General features: G+C 35.6%; 1 protein-coding gene across 4 annotated transcripts in view; it reads left to right on the top strand.

The window, feature by feature from the left end:
- LOC138692134 (zinc finger protein 678-like) overlaps window positions 1-17,337 on the top strand; it is a 73,571-nt gene that overhangs the window by 31,114 nt on the left and 25,120 nt on the right. For 2 of the 4 annotated variants that reach the window (XM_069815123.1, XM_069815119.1), the window contains exons 4-6: window positions 3,659-3,759; window positions 9,141-9,281; window positions 12,657-12,739. In XM_069815123.1, coding sequence (XP_069671224.1) covers window positions 3,659-3,759; window positions 9,141-9,281; window positions 12,657-12,739 — 325 coding nt within the window. Of the gene's footprint in view, window positions 1-2,512; window positions 2,656-3,658; window positions 3,760-9,140; window positions 9,282-12,656; window positions 12,740-17,337 lie in introns of those variants that run through there. The other 2 variants (XM_069815121.1, XM_069815124.1) reach the window with 2 other exon arrangements.

Here is a 17,337-nt window from a genome sequence, read left to right as displayed (position 1 = left end):
TCAAGAGACCTATTAGTTCATACGATGAAATAGTTTTTAAAAAATGACAACATTTCTGACGTAGCTAAAGCTGTTAAAATATTATTATTATTATTATTATTATTATTATTATTATTATTATAGATTTATTCATTTGTCCTACAGAATAATATCTGTAAAATTGACAGTTAATATTTGAGGAGAAAAAATTCGCTCTGGGACCGGGGATCGAACCCGGGTTTTTGGTTCTACGTACCAAGCGCTCTGACCACTGAGCTACGCCGAATTCAATCGACAGTACCAGATTAATTGTCAATATTACAGATATTCTGTAGGACAAATTAATAAATCTATAATATTCTCATAGCTGCAGTGCACATGTCTGTACAGATTACTGTGCACTTAACTGCGGAATCTCGCCCAAAGAAGTCACTCAGCTGAGTGCGCTCCTAATATAATGGCAGTTGACATTGGACATATACGTCAACATGGAGTCAGGCCACAAAGGGAAACACTGAAGGACGAAGGTTCGATCCGGTGTTGTGGATTGAATTCGGCGTAGCTCAGTGGTCAGAGCGCTTGGTACGTAGAACCAAGGACCCGGGTTCGATCCCCGGTGTCGGAGCGAATTTTTCTCCTCAATATTAATTGTTAAGATATGATTTGACAATTGCCCCTAAGTTGACTTAGAGATAATGGAAATAATATAAGGTTTAACTCTGAACGCTATTCTGTTCTTCATTCATGAGTAACCTCTCCACCAAGACCTGTATAGCATAGACTCGAATACTCTGGGAAATATTACGGCTTCGCTGGGTGTTAGTAATTAATAATCTTGTGGTTTGAAATAATACCTGATTTACAGAAATAAATGCATGTATATATTATTCGTAGTGGAGCAGTATCCGGAGATAGCATGTCATTTGTATTGTGCTTTAATATACAATAGAAACTAGTGAAGGAAATTACCTTCCAATTAATTGACGGAGTTGCTAGTACTATGCAAATGAGTCACATTGATTAGCATGGCTGGCCAAGAAGCCAGTGGATTCTGGATCAACTTTTGATTATGGTACGATTGAGATTTTTTCGGGTTTTCCACAGCCCATTAAGAACAAATTCTGAGTGAATTTCGGCTCTGAACTCTGGGCTCATTTGGCTAGCAGGTGACCTTATTTTCACTCCGACATTAGCTAATCATGACAGTTGATAAAGCGTTGTAAAATAAACCAATAAAAATGCAGTGTTACAATATATAATTTTTTCATTGATGGCAACTTAAATTCCGAACTGTATTTAAACATTCTGTCAAAAAATCTGAAAGTTAGAATTTATAAAACAGTTATATTACCGGTTGTTCTTTATGGTTGTGAAATTTGGACGCTCACTTTGAGAGAGGAACATAGGTTAAGGGTGTTTGAGAATAAGGTGCGTAGGAAAATATTGGCTCTAAGAGGGATGAAGTTACAGGAGAATGGAGAAAGTTACACAATACACAACTGCACGCATTATATTCTTCACCTGACATAATTAGGAACATTAAATCCAGACGTTTGAGATGGGCAGAGCATGTAGCACGTATGGGCGCATCGAGAAATACATATAGAGTGTTATTTGGGAGGCCGGAGGGAAAAAGACCTTTAGGGAGGCCGAGACGTAGATGGGAAGATAATATTAAAATGTATTTGAAGGAGGTGGGATATGATGATAGGGACTGGATTAATCTTACTCATGATAGGGACCAATGGCGGGCTTATGTGAGGGCGGCAATGAACCTCCGGGTTCCTTAAAAGCCAGTAAGTAAGTAAGTAAGTAAGTATTTAAACATTCTGCAGAAGTAATAATTCCAGCTCGTAGTACTTTATTCACTGCAGCAGGAGGAATTTATGTGTTATTCCAGCAAGATGGTATCCCTGCACATTATTTAAGGGAATATCTCCAGGAAGATGGATAGGCGGAAGAGGAAGTAGTGAATGGCCACCAAAATCCCCTGATCTGAACTCTTTAGATTTTTTCTTATGGGGATAGCTGAAGTGGAGGGTCTACCAAGACCGACGACGAGACCTGGAAGACTTAAAACGAAGAATTAGGGATGAAATACAGCAGATGATTTGAATAGTATTGCTAAGAACATTAAACAGTTTCAAATGCAGATTTATGCATTGTTTGGCAGTAAATGGCATTTTGAGCACTATTGTGAATTGAAATAAACACGTGATACAACACAGCAGTGCTAATTTTGGTTTTATTGTATTACTATTGCAGTTGAAGTTCAATGGTGCATATCCTACAATATATATATTTAAATAATATTACCCCGGCAATCTGGGCAGAATATTGAAAGAATCAAGTTTAAAATGCACGTTCAGGAAAGATGCATGAATGTGTGTATATATATATTAATTAGTATTAAATATCAAATTTGAACGCATTTGTTGAATGCGTAAAGTTGAACCGAGTAGTGTCCAAGAATTAACTCTACTTTTTTAGCGTCTCTCTAAAGGCACTCTGGCAGCTAACACAACAGTGCATCTCTGGAGCCATTTGCCACGACACCACATGCACGGCAGCATTGATCTCTTTCGTTCCTGTGAGTGAAGTCAGAGTCAATAATTAAGCTTACACTTTCCGTAGATAGTTCGGATTTGTTTCGTAGGATTACAAATTGTGGAAGAGGTAAGTTGCAATTTTTCCTTAATCATATATAAGTCAACATAAAGTTATGGAGAATTACCACCCCACGATTTTCGAACTTTTTTCTTTTTCTTTTCACAATCGATTATTTTATATTCGTTTAACGAAAGGTAATTGAAACAACTTTCCGAAACAAAATTTTAACTCAAAACTGACAACCTAACCTTAACTAACGCTAACCCAAGCAAAACTTAGCCAATCTAACATTACTAGGTTAGCTTAGTTTTGTTTGGGTTAGATAGGGTTAAGCTTAGTTAAGGTTAGGTTAAATTACTTTATTGGGTTATTTTACGACGCTGTATCAACATCTAGGTTATTTATGGTCTGAATGAAATGAAGGTGATAATGCCGGTGAAATGAGTCCGGGGTCCAGCACCGAAAGTTACCCAGCATTTGCTCGTATTGGGTTGAGGGAAAACCCCAGAAAAAACCTCAACCAGGTAACTTGCCTCGACAAGGATTCGAACCCGGGCCACCTGGTTTCGCGGCCAGACGCGCTGACCGTTACTCCACAGGTGTGGGCTAGGTTACGTTACGTTACGTTACATCATGTTAGTTTAGTTTTACTTTGGTTGGGATTAGTTAAGATTGAGTTTGTTGAGGTTGTGATGGCTTATACGAGTATTGGGTGCGAGTCAAAATTATGTGTTCCCGCAAGTTTGTATGACCTTTCCTAAATCGAGCATAAATCTTTGTTTGTGAAAAAAAAAAGTTCGAAAATCGTGGAATAGCCGTTCCATTACAAGGAATTACTTGCTGAATTAGACATTAAACCCATAATAATTATATACAGATGACATTACTGGAGATTCAATTATTTCATGCTACTGTACAATAAGATAATTCTATACGAGAAGCCATGACTGAATTAGTCTCAGTCACTGGGCAAGTGTGCGATGTGAATGCATCGTAGCAACTTGTAATAACTGTTTCTCAACAGCACAGTTTCTGTAATCACTGTCAGTTACATAATCTTATCTTTCAGTTGTGATGGATGTGATCAAAATGGAACCTGCAGTTGATCTGCTCGACTTACAACTACATGATAGCACATGGGAAATGGAAGAAAATGATCCTTTATCAGAGGTAACTGAAAAGTCTTAGAATATATTTTGTTTGTTTGTTTGTCCAACAGTGCCAGAAAAGCACTCATTTCAACATTTCACACTTTATATCCAGTAGACTAATTAGATTTGTACGAAATGGAAATATAAAAATTGGAGATTTCTCCTTCGAAGAGGTGGAAAAATTCAAATATCTTGGAGCAACAGTAACAAATATAAATGACACTCGGGAGGAAATTAAACGCAGAATAAATATGGGAAATGCGTGTTATTATTCGGTTGAGAAGCTCTTATCATCCAGTCTGCTGTCCAAAAATCTGAAAGTTAGAATTTATAAAACAGTTATATTACCGGTTCTTCTGTATGGTTGTGAAACGTGGACTCTCATTCTCAGAGAGGAACATAGGTTAAGGGTGTTTGAGAATAAGGTGCTTAGGAAAATATTTGGGGCTAAGCGGGATGAAGTTACAGGAGAATGGAGAAAGTTACACAACGCAGAACTGAACTGCACGCTTTGTATTCTTCACCTGACATAATTAGGAACATTAAATCCAGACGTTTGAGATGGGCATTGCATGTTTCACGTATGGGCGAATCCAGAAATGCATATAGAGTGTTAGTTAGGAGACTGGAGGGAAAAAGACCTTTAGAAAGGCCGAGACGTAGATGGGAGGATAATATTAAAATGGATTTGAGGGAGGTGGGGTATGATGATAGAGACTGGATTAATCTTGCACAGGATAGGGACCAATGGCGGGCTTATGTGAGGGCGGCAATGAACCTCCGGGTTCCTTAAAAGCCATTTGTAAGTAAGTAAGTAAGTAAGTAAGACTTATTAGATTCCCATGCTGTTGCTGTTTGGTATAAGGCGTCATGAATTGTTCTGGCATTATGAAGTGTGCGTTGATTCTACTCTCCTCATAGGAAGGGATTTTCACAGGAAGATCAGCTAGTCTGTGTGACCACTACTCACCCTGCATCACGATCAAGTAATGCAGAGTCCCAGTTATTAATCTAATCTGGTCCACAGCTCCACTGTCACACAGACTAGCTGATCTTCCTGTGAAAATGCCTTCCTATGAGGAAGTAGGGTCAGTGGCGTATCATTTTAAAATTTCAAATGAGAGTCGGGTAAAATGGGGTACCATTTGATGGAGCTTTTCAAAGCAAACAACTTTCATACGAAACGTTTTTATTGATTGCTACTCTTTCAATGGGAAAATGTACGAAAAGGCAATGCGTGATTTGGTTCACCCGTAAGTCATTTATTTCGGAAACTAGTGCATGAAAATTTTCGAGACAAAAATATTTATAACTAAACCACATGTGAACTTTCACTTGAACTTCATTTCATCAATCAGCTCTAACAGGAAGTGGGTTCAGTGGCGTATCACTTTAAAATTTCAAATGAGAGTCGAGTCAAATAGGGTACCATTTGATGGAGCTCTTCAAAACAAACAACTTTCATATGAAACGTTTTTATTGATTCCTACTCTTTCAATGAGAAAACGTACGAAAAGGCAATGCGTGATTTGGTTCACCCGTAAGTCATTTATTTCGGAAACTAGTGCATGAAAATTTTCGAGACAAAAATATTTATAACTAAACCACATGCGAACTTTCACTAGAACTTGATTTCATCAATCAGCTCTAGCAGGAAGTGCGGTCAGTGGCGTATCACTTTAAAATTTCAAATGAGAGTCGGGTCAAATAGGATACCATTTGATGGAGCTCTTCAAAACAAACAACTTTCATATGAAACGTTTTTATTGATTCCTACTCTTTCAATGAGAAAATATACGAAAAGGCAATGCGTGATTTGGTTCACCCGTAAGTCATTTATTTCGGAAACTAGTGCATGAAAATTTTCGAGACAAAAATATTTATAACTAAACCACATGCGAACTTTCACTTGAACTTGGTTTCATCAATCAGCTCTTAACAGGAAGTAGGGTCAGTGGCGTATCACTTTAAAATTTCAAATGGGTGTCGGGGTCAAATAGGATACCATTTGATGGAGCTCTTCAAAACATTCAACTTTCATAGGAAACGTTTTTATTAATTCCTATTCTGTCAGTCACTTGATCACTCCGAAGTATTAGTAGTCACTGACAGTGTTAGAAGAAGAGTACAGGTGTGTGCTGCTTAGAACGGCGGATAGTTTGAAAATTTATAAAAAAAATAATGGAATTGTCAAGCCTTTCAGTAACATGTTGACATTAATTATCTTGTTTACATGGGACCCCGAGTCCCATTTGAAATTTTAAAGTGATACGCCACTGACCATACTTTCTGTTAGAGCTGATTGATGAAATGAAGTTCAAGTGAAAGTTTACATGTGGTTTAGTTATAAATATTTTTGTCTCGAAAATTTTCATACACTAGTTTCCGAAATAAATGACTTACGGGTGAACCGAATCACGCATTGCCTTTTCGTACGTTTTCTCATTGAAAGAGTAGGAATCAATAAAAACGTTTCATATGAAAGTTGTTTGTTTTGAAGAGCTCCATCAAATGGTACCCTATTTGACTCGACTCTCATTTGAAATTTTAAAGTGATACGCCACTGAACCCACTTCCTGTTAGAGCTGATTGATGAAATGAAGTTCAAGTGAAAGTTCACATGTGGTTTAGTTATAAATATTTTTGTCTCGAAAATTTTCATGCACTAGTTTCCGAAGTAAATGACTGTTACAGATGGTCTGAATCACCCTGTATATTCAGCCGAGGTGCTTTCTGATGTGATGTCCTTCTTTCACTCACTTGATCAGTATTTATGGAGCACCTGCTACCACTTATTGGCGAGGAAAACTGTAATCTTAATTTGAATAATTTCGTGTAATCTTAATTGATATGATATGATATATATTTGCCATTAAGTACTTTCTTCCGGTGAGATGGCGCTTCACATATGTGTATACAGTGCCATCCACCTTATTACATAGTAAATTTATGCAAGTCATAACTTACTTCTGTCTCTTCCACTTATGTTCTCTTTAAATATATCTTGTCACCTCTCCTTCACCGGCCTATCCATCTATATTTCCCCACTTCTCCACTACTGACCCCCACACTTATATCCTCCCCTCACTTCACTTCACTTCCTATTGATATCCTTGTCCCACCCCTACTATTTTCTTGTATTTTCCCCCACTACTTCCCCACTACACCAACTACTTAAATCGTAATGTTTCTTTTTACTATTTGCCTTTATTCCTTCATCAGTGCTCCCTGGATCCGTTCCATTTTTCTTCACTTGCCTTGGCGTTGTTTTCCCCTCACTTTGCAACTCACGTACTCGCCTTGGAATCGCCTCACAATGCTGATTGCAGGAATTTTGATGCGTTTGTAGTTTTCTGCTACGTGTTGATATTTCCTCCTCAGAATATGACGTCATAGGCTTTACTCGATCGCTTGCAGTTGCTTCGTTCCGCATTCCATGTCTTTCTGATGAACTCCGTGTCGTGCTTGCCTTGCTATTTTCATGAATGTTGTCCGAGCTGATATCATTTCCAATGCTCCTCGACACGAATCCCCTAATTTTCTCCTTCAGGACTCTCCTATTCCTCTCCATTTCTTCCGAACCTACTACCGGCTCCTTGATGCTTTCGAGACATTCTTCTACACTAAAGATCAAATTGATAATCTTTAATTTATCACCACACAGTCTTGCAAATTGACCACTTTTCCTAGCTTCTTTCAGGAAAGGGACCAAAACTCGTCTTCTGCTCCTTACTTCATAACTCCAATCATTGTCCATTCTGATGGAAGTGTTCCCTAGCAACCTTCTGTTTCTCACGATCTTATCCTTCGTTGTCATTCTCTTGAATTTCACTAGTATAGGCCTAACTTGATCTGGATTGCGATTTCGATTTCTTCTCCCTATTCTAAATATATCCACAATTTGTCCGTCGCTCAAATCCACTCCAAAACACTCCCAGCACACTCCTGTTATCTTCTCGTATGTTTCACCACTAGCTTCCTTTTCCTTTTCTTCTACTCCAAAAAATATCAAGCTCTTTCTCCTCTTTTGCTCCTCTAAGTGCTCCCATTTGCTTTTCAAACCTTCATTTTCGTGTTGGATTACGTCAGAGTTCTTCCTCATCTCCGCTATGGTCTCCTTCAATGCTACTAAATCTTGTTTCATTTCAATATACTCCATTTCACTTTGGCTTCTTTCACTTATTACACAGGCCAATGCCTCTGCTACGTTTACTTCTACTGACTTGCACAAATGAACCTCCACACTCAGCTGCTTGCTTAAGGCTGTGATCTTAATTGAATTAAACATGTGGAAAGCTTACAATCACATTGACTTGAGAACGGTTTCTGTTATTGACGTGCTCGTTATGATACAGGTTAGCTAGTAGTTGTAATCGACAAGGATGTTTGAAATCCTAAATCAATTTGGAAATTATTAAATATGCTCTAACATCATAAAATAGCCAAATGTAAATAGCTATGAAATAAGGACAAAGTTCAACAGTTAGCAAGCATTACCCAAATTATTTCTTCATGCGTGCCAACATTGATACAGGTGGAAATATATAAGAAAGAGCACAAGTTATAAAATACATTTTCTACTTACCTTCTGAATCAATGTCTAGAAAAATTATTGTTAGTAATGTTGCCTCTGTCACTGGTACAGTTTAATAACATTTTAAATGCAGGTATTTATAAATAACTGTATTCGAATTTTTTTTATAATTCCCTTTATTATACAAGATATACCTATTTATTTATACTGTGCTCAACCCAATATGAGCGAATGCTAGGTAAGTTTCGGTGCTGGACCTCAGTCTCATTTCATCAGCATTATCAACTTCATCTCATTGAGATGCTAAATAACCTAAGATGTTGATAAAGCGTCGTAAAAAGTAAATTTAATGTTATACTGTTGTATATATTTCTATTACAGGAGATATTATTTCATTGATATTCTTAACCAAAATGATTTTCTGACTTTTGAGAGGAAGAAGCTTGCAGTGTTCAATTTGAGATGAATCACAATACTGCCACTAGCTTTCTGAAAGTCAAAACAAATGTAAACCATATGATGGGTATCAATGGGATTGCATATTTACTATGTATTATATAATCGTACTTAGGTAATGTCGTGAGTAATAAAATGTAATAATATTGGGGAAGAGATTTGCAGACGTTTTCTAGAATATAAATAATATTTTTATACTTATTACACTGTGTAATTTATTTTTGACAGTAATACCTGCCATATGCCAGTGTCCCTGTTCCTATTTTATCTTCAATTTCCTTCTCTAATTTGTCGCCTGTGTTGAAAGTTAGTCAATGACTACCACGTAGAACCACATTTGTGGCTGTTTCACATCAAGTCATCTTTAAAATACCTAATAAAATTATTCACGACGTGTTTTTGTTCTGTAGGAAGGGAATTCATCGCATCTGGATGTGACGGGCTTGAAGACAGAATGCGTGGACCCGAGTTACGATATCAAACCAGAGCTAAAGGTTGAAGAGCCCACACTAGAGCCTATTAGCTTTGCTGCAGTGAAAACTGAAGTTGACGTAAGTGGTTCAATGACAATATCCATATACCGTATGCATTTCAAATTATAGTGTATAGGGAATTAACATTTCCATAAGAAATCCATGTATAAAAAATTTAAACTGTAATTTCATGTATGTGGTCGTGTGTAAGAAATTAGTTAGCTTTGTAGAAAAGAAGACTATATAGCACTGGTCTGCATCGGACATTTTCGCTCGAGCACCAAGTAGTTCATAGCATAATCCGATAGGCAGCGCACATGCATGATGGGTAAAATTGTCACGAGCGATAAATCCTCGAACAGTATAAGCCAAGTGTTAGATATTCGTTCTTGTTACAATGATGAACTGTGTAGTAATATCATAGATGTTTATCATTTCAAAAGTTTGCAATGTTTAACTAACCTCTCCATAGTACAACTACAAAAGTTGCTTTAAAATGTAATATAAATGCTGTAGGTAAATGTTTTTTTTTTTTCCACACAGGAGTGATTTTGTTTTTGCCACATGTGATAGATGTTATTGGATGTAAATGTAATTATAAACGGAGAACACAATCACGATAATGCAAGAACTGTATCAAGTTTTCTAGTAATACTAATAATAATAATAATAATAATAATAATAATTAGTGTATCAATCTTTGCGTCTGTAACAGTTGTGCAGCATGATTATTCGTTTTATTATATTTTCTGTAACGTTATCTCTGTACTAATATTGTTATTAATCTACTGCTATATCAATAATATTTTGTAAAACGTTTCTACATTGTTGCAGTATATAGGCGGAACACTATGTATGGACCTATCATATTATATATGTGGTAAATCAAATATTGAATAATTATTAATTAGCAATAATAACTGTATATCGAAGTTTTTCATACTATTTTATTTATAACTTCATGTTCCTGTTTTGGTACATTCCATTGACTGTTCCATTAAACGTTTGTGATAAACGCAGAAAATAAAGCCTTATTTTTACCGTGTGGGCAAAACATATGTGTATCTTATCTGTCGCCTTCCATACAAGATAAGACATGTCGGTGAGATGACCTTGTGCTGCGCTTCTATTTATTATGAGTGCATCACGACTGATCGTATCTCACTCGAGGGTGCGAAACTGGACCGAGTTCAAGCGAGCGATTTAACTCCAATGCAGCACTCTGCTATATACTGATTACTGCGTACTATAATTCTGTTTTATGGCATTAATCTTTAAAAAAATAATTATACGAAAGAAAAAGCAGAATCACAGTCATTAATGTAATCTGGACCCAATGTCCGACTGCAGTTCTGTTTGGCACCTCGGTATGAAACTTAGATGAACCTTGGATTTCATGTGAGAAATTTCCTGTGTACCACATAACATTTTGTATTGAATTATAATAATTTCTAGGCATTTTCAGACCATGTGTTTTCAATAATGGGAAATTATCGGTCTGATGATCGTAATAGGTGTGTTGTAGATGTCGTTTAAGCAGAAATACAATGTAAAGTCAACTTCCTGTCTGAAAGTTATGTCTGTGTGCTGTCTAAACTCTTGCTTATTAATGCTCCAGAATCAAACGAGATCTTTTTAATTTTTCTGAGCCATGGCTCGAAACCATGGTCTGAAGCAGAGACGACGGCTGGGGCAGGTTTAAAACCAAGGCTTCATGTATATAAGATGGAGGAAGTAGATCAGCTGGATGACTGTGAAAGGAAAATTTGTGATTACAAATGTTAAATCTCGGATTAGAGTGATGAGAGACAGGAATAATCCTTTGTAACTACATAACGACGACAATTTCAGGGGAATATTTTCGATTTTCGTAGGAATCAACGCAAAATTTAGCAAGAATGCTAAATAATAATCTGCAACGAAATGAAAGAGGCGCCAGGTTGAGAAGTTTTTTACACCTTCTTGTTGCTTTGAGGGAAGTAAGATATAGGCCTACCATTTTATACTAATTACACCTTTATGACTATAAGATGATGCAACTTAATTCTTAGTCTTTACAGTAGTTATGGACATTTTATTTAATACTCGAATATAATGTGGGCCTACAAGAATATGTATGACGCAAGCGTGATTTTGTATTCTTATTTTAAGTTTTATGCTACTGGGGCTTCCCACGTAGTAGGCCTATCATATGTGAAAATGGAACCAAATAATATTTTAGTTTCAATTGCAACTTTAATCCAGTTAATATTTAGGTTATTGATTCGTTAGACCCGGGTTTTCAGGTAGTTAATGTTGGCAGTAGCTATGAACAAATGACAAACTACAACTTAAACGTTCGAATTGTGCTAATTATTTAGGAAATATGATTCTGGTACCTAATAAAAATCAGTTCCCTATAATTAATGCTAGTATTTTAAACGCACATATATTCTCTAAATTAGCAAATATAACAATACCTTAGCTGAGAACAAAAGATTGTGACTTACTGGAATTCAATAAAAGTATTAATCCCGATGTTCATTTCTTTCTAATATCGAATGTTTACAAGAATAAAAATAGATTCTTAGCTGCGTTGCCATATATAAAACAAACGAACCTCGGTTTCTTCTCAAGCCGCATCTCGACTTCGTTTTAGAAATCGCATAAGGATTGAGACCTCGATCACTGAGGTTTGGAACCACGATTTCGTCCGTGTTTTAGAAATCGACCCTCAGTGCTAAGAAAGAAACAGTTACCATTGGAGATATTTATATGTATGTATTGCTATGACATAAACCTTTGCCCATTGTAGCACTAAGTTGCTTTTAGTTCGTCAATCTAAATAGAATAGAAGTAATATTAAAAGCCTGTGGTGGGTACAATCTGGAATGTGTCCAGGAATGTCAAAATCTGTCCCTTGTATTGTTGACAAGCTTTCTCAGGTTCCATACCTCAGTTCATTTGGAGTTATGAATCTTAATAATCTGTATTACAAATTAATTTGCAAGTGTGGTGGAGAAACTTTTATTATCTGCCATCTTATGGCAAAAAAAAAAAAAAAACTTGTTTGAAAGTCTGCATTTTTAGTTAATGAAAGCCTGAAACACATTAATGTATCAATATACTATATGAACTTTTCATTGTTTATTTACTTCAAATATTCTTGCACATTCTGGTTATGTATTTTGTAGGCCATTTGTACATGGCGTGCACTTATTTTCAAGGTTGAAACTTGATTCCATTGCCTTACAATACAGCCAAATAACCTGAATTTGAGGAAGGATGTATGAAGGACGTAAATGAATGCAGTTCGGAGGAACAAATTTTGGATTTTGTGTAAAAGTCTTTACAACATTACCATAAAGTTAGATTTGGTTCACTAGATTTGAAAAGTGAGGCGTGTGTGACATAGGAAACCAATGACCCATATGCTCAGTTAATGCCCTCTTCAATATTTACTCACTTTTCCAGGAAGATTTGTTGGATGTGGACGGAGTTCAGCAGGAACCGAAAGCAGAAGTATCTTCAGAAGACGGTGAAGAGTTGACTGAGAGGTGAGTGTACTGTGCTAGTTTTGCTTCTTCCATTCTTCAGAACTTAATTTTGTAACGACGTAGTAAATAAATTTTATAATGTATGATAGTATTTTTTTTTCTACTATGTCAGTGTGTGAAAATTAATTTTAACAACATCATCTAATATTTTATTTGCATTTGCAATTTTACTATAGCTTTTTTTATTTTTACTGTGCCATTAACCACTAAATTGTTTAATTTATTATTTATTTAATCTTCTTCTATAAATTAAGCTTTCGAATTTGAAGAATTTATATTGTCTAGCAAAATTTGAGAAGTCGTGTTTTGATAGATTAATGAAGTGTTATGAAATGGCTACATTATGACCACTCAACTAATTCCGGTCAAAGCATTCACTATATGAAGTTTGAAAGTCACTGTCGCTGTCCCAGCTTTCTTTACCTTGTGCTATATCACACATGCAGACTAAAAGATTCATCTGGTGAGAACTGAGCTAGTTCGTGGAAGAGTGGAATAGGTACACAGTTCTCATAGCTGAAGCTAGATCAGGTTGTGACCTTTTATCACGATTATTTCAATTGGCGCCTATGATATTAACAATAAGGAAATAACCCTTGATACTCCACTTTATATTTTTGCACTGACGCAAGTTTAGTACATCATATGAGGAGCCAGTGCTGATCTTGATCTTCATAATCGACACCAAAATAACATAAATGTTCAGCTTTCAGAAACTCTGAAATAAATTTCCTACTAACTTTAGTTTGTACTCCCAACATAGATAGCAAAGTACTTCGAGATGATTCAAGCACGATCATTGTGAACTGGCATTCTTTTGCGATGACGATCTCTAAAATGTTAAATGTTATGTTCTATTTAACGACACTCGCAACTGCCGAGGTTATATCAGCGTCACTGGTGTGCCGGAATTTTGTCCCGCAGAAGTTCTTTTACATGCCAGTAAATCTACTAACATGAGCCTGTCTCATTTTAGCACACTTAGGCCCAATTGTATAAAACTCCTTGACTAAAGATCAACTTTAATTGAAGATCTAAAAGTGAACCGAGTTCAGACACGTCTTTTATTGTATAAAACTTTTCTGCGATCAAATTACCTTGGTTCAAATGCAATCTAAGTTCACGTGAAAAGGATTTGGCAACATCGCATAAACAGGTGAAATACGTGATGCGCGGACCATGTTATACAGGTTTGTTCAGTGTTGCCAATCTAGCGATTTTAACTCTTTTTCAACAACAATTTCTTTTAACTTTTATATTGCTTAAATAGGGATTTAGTGACCTTTTTAGCACCCCATAGTGACCAAATTTAATCTTTCTTTGTTGATAATGAGAAATTGAGCGACTTTACAACTACTTTTTGGCGACTTTCCGTATTACACTCTGTTGGAGAGACTGTTTTTTTTTTCAATGTAAATAATGGCGGACAATAAGAAGAAGGTTGACTGTTCTCCAAGTTGTTATCATGTTATGGTGTTTGATACTGCTAAACATAATAAAGCTTTATAAAACGGCAATTTTCGTTTAGTAATACAGTTAATTGAAAATTTATGAATGTACCTATCATATCCATTAATAATTAATGGTTGTTATAAACATAATATAATTATAGGTTATGTTATTTGATACTGCTGAATACGATAGAGCCTTGTAAAATATAAGACTGTTTGTGTATTAAGGCAAGAAATTGAATGAAATATATGTAAATGTACCTACCATATCTATTAATATTAATAATAATGGATATTTTATTTGCACAATCTGTTACTCGTATATTTCAAACAGAAAAGAAATAACTAAACTTGGATCATCTAACTTAATCGGAGAAATTTTTTCAGTCAAAGTTGACCTTAGTTTGAGACAAATTAATCTCAGATTATACTTTATACAACACAAAATTCCAAGTTCAGCTAAAGCAAGGATCTATTTAACCTCTGATCTTAGATTAAATGGCTTATACAATCGAGCCTTAAATGTCATCGATCTAGCCCGGGATCGAACTCGTAACCTTGGGCATAGAAGGCCAACATTTTAACATCTGCGCCAATCAGGTCGACTCTAAAATAGAAGAAGGAGAGTCCACATCCGTGGAGTAATGGGTAGCGCGTCTGGCCGCGAAACCAGGTGGCCCGGGTTCGATTCCCGGTCGGGGCAAGTTACCTGGTTGAGGTTTTTTCCGGGGTTTTCCCTCAACCCAATACGAGCAAATGCTGGCTAACTTTCGGTGCTGGACCCCAGACTCGTTTCACCGGCATTATCACCTTCGTCTCATTCAGACGGTAAATAACCTAAGCTGTTGATAAAGCGTCGTAAAATAACCTACTCTAAAACAGAAGAAATAAGAGAGAGAATATAATTATACTGACCCCCCCCCTTACATGATTATAAGTATGATATATTTAAGATCTACCATCTCAGAGTCATGTAAACTATCAGAATACTTACTAACTTGTACACACACAAAAACACAAACTAGGACACAGAAGAACAAGCTCCGGAAACAACTGTTTATAAAGATGATATCCAGAATTATGTAGTCTACAAAATGCATGATAAAAATGTATCAAATCAGAATTTAAAAAAATTGTGTTGTATTACATTAATAAGTGAAATCAGTAATATGTAAGAAATAGTGTGGTATGGTCTACCAATGTCATTTTCTGAATCAGCACTCCAAACAACACTAAGGGTCGATTTCTAAAACGAGGTCTAGATCATGGCCAGGGCTTTAAACCGCGTTTGGATTTATAAAACGAGGTCTTTTTCATTTTTCTGAGCCATGGCTTGAAACCATGGTCTGAAGCAGAGACCACGGCTGGGGCAGGTTTAAAACCACGGCTTCATGTATACAAGATGGAGGTAGGAGATCAGCTGGATGTTTATCAAATGAACATTTGTGTCTACCAGTATTAAATCTCCGGATTAGAGTGATGAGAGACAGGAATAATGCTTTGTAACTATATAACGACGATAATTTCAGGCGAATATTTCGATTTTCGAAGGAATTAACGCAAAATTTAGCAAGAATGCTAAATAATAATCTGAAACGAAATGCAAGAGGCAGCAGGTTGGCAATTTTTTCACAACTTTTCGTTGCTTTGGGGGAAGTAAGATATAATATTTTATATTAATTATACCTTTATGCCTATAAGATGATATAACTTAATTCTTAGTCTTTACAGTGATTTTGGTCATTTTATTTAATACTCGAAATTGATTTGAGCCTATAAGAATATGAAGCAAACATGATTTTGTCTTCTTATTTTAAGTTTTATGTTACTGGGGCTTTGTACGTAGTAAGTCTAGTATATGTGAAAATATATAGAACTACACTACATTTTAGTTTCAATTGAAATTTTAATCCATTTAATTCTTAGGTTATTAATTCCTTACACCTGGGTTTTAGGTAGTTAATGTTGGTAGTAGATATGAACAAATGATAAACTACAACATGAACGCTCGATTTGTGCTAATTTTTTGGGCAATATCATTCTCGTACCTAAAAATCTGTTTACTATTAAATACTAAGTAATGCTAATATTTTAAATGCAAATATGTATATTTTGTAAACTAGTAAATATAACAATACCTTACCTGAGAACAAAAGAATGTGAATCGATTCTTAGCTGCGTTGCCATATATAAAACCGACGAACCTCGGTTTCTTCTCAAGCTGCGTCTCGACTTCGTTTTAGAAATCGCATAAGGATTCAGACCTCAATCGCGGTTGAAAAGCCGAGGTTTGGAACCACGATTTCGTCCGTCTTTTAGAAATCGACCCTAAAAGAAATCTAAAAACCGACAAAAATATATTCGCCTGATAATTATCTGATATGTGTACATGTAATCTATACTAATAATAAATCTGTAGCCAAAATTTTTCTGGTAATTTTTGATTTTCCAAAAATAATTGGTCCTAACATGTATAATTAACCATCCTGAAACCGAAGATCGCTTTTTTGAAATTTTTGTTTGTATGTCTGCCTGTCTGTCTGTCTGTCTGGATGTTTGTTACCTTTTCACGCAATAATGGCTGATCGGATTTCGATGAAAATTGGAATATAAATTAAGTTTGTTGTAACTTAGACTTTAGGCTATAAGGCATTCAAAATACTTTATTTAAAAGGGAGGTTATAACCGGGCTGAATTAAATAAACAGAAATATCTCGCTTATTATTGATTTTTGTGAAAAATATTACGTAACTAATTTTCTTTAAAATGATTTCCGATAAGTTTTATTCTATGCAAAATTTTGATAGGACTGATATTTAAGGATATACAAGACTTTTAAAATAGCAATACAGTATATTTTCACCGCTGCCTCAGATTATAGCGTTGTTGTTCCTGTAGTAAACTCCTATGTGCAAAATACAAAATTTTTGAGTAGGAAGAAAAAACACAATTATTTATTCCATAGCAATGGTACATAGGAGATCGTGAATTCTTACATTTTCGAAAGAAAGAAATATAATTACATATCACTATATATGCTACATCACTATTTAAGTTATTTGAAGGGTTCAGAACCATAGTGGGCCAAGCGCCATTTACTGAAGACGTAGAAAACAAGGGTTAAAATTAAGTTATTACCATAATTCA

The sequence above is a fragment of the Periplaneta americana genome, chromosome 16, assembly GCF_040183065.1.
Source record: "Periplaneta americana isolate PAMFEO1 chromosome 16, P.americana_PAMFEO1_priV1, whole genome shotgun sequence".
Lineage (NCBI taxonomy): Eukaryota > Metazoa > Arthropoda > Insecta > Blattodea > Blattidae > Periplaneta > Periplaneta americana.
Note: the sequence above shows the minus strand (reverse complement) of the source record. Positions and strands in the feature narration are given on the sequence as shown.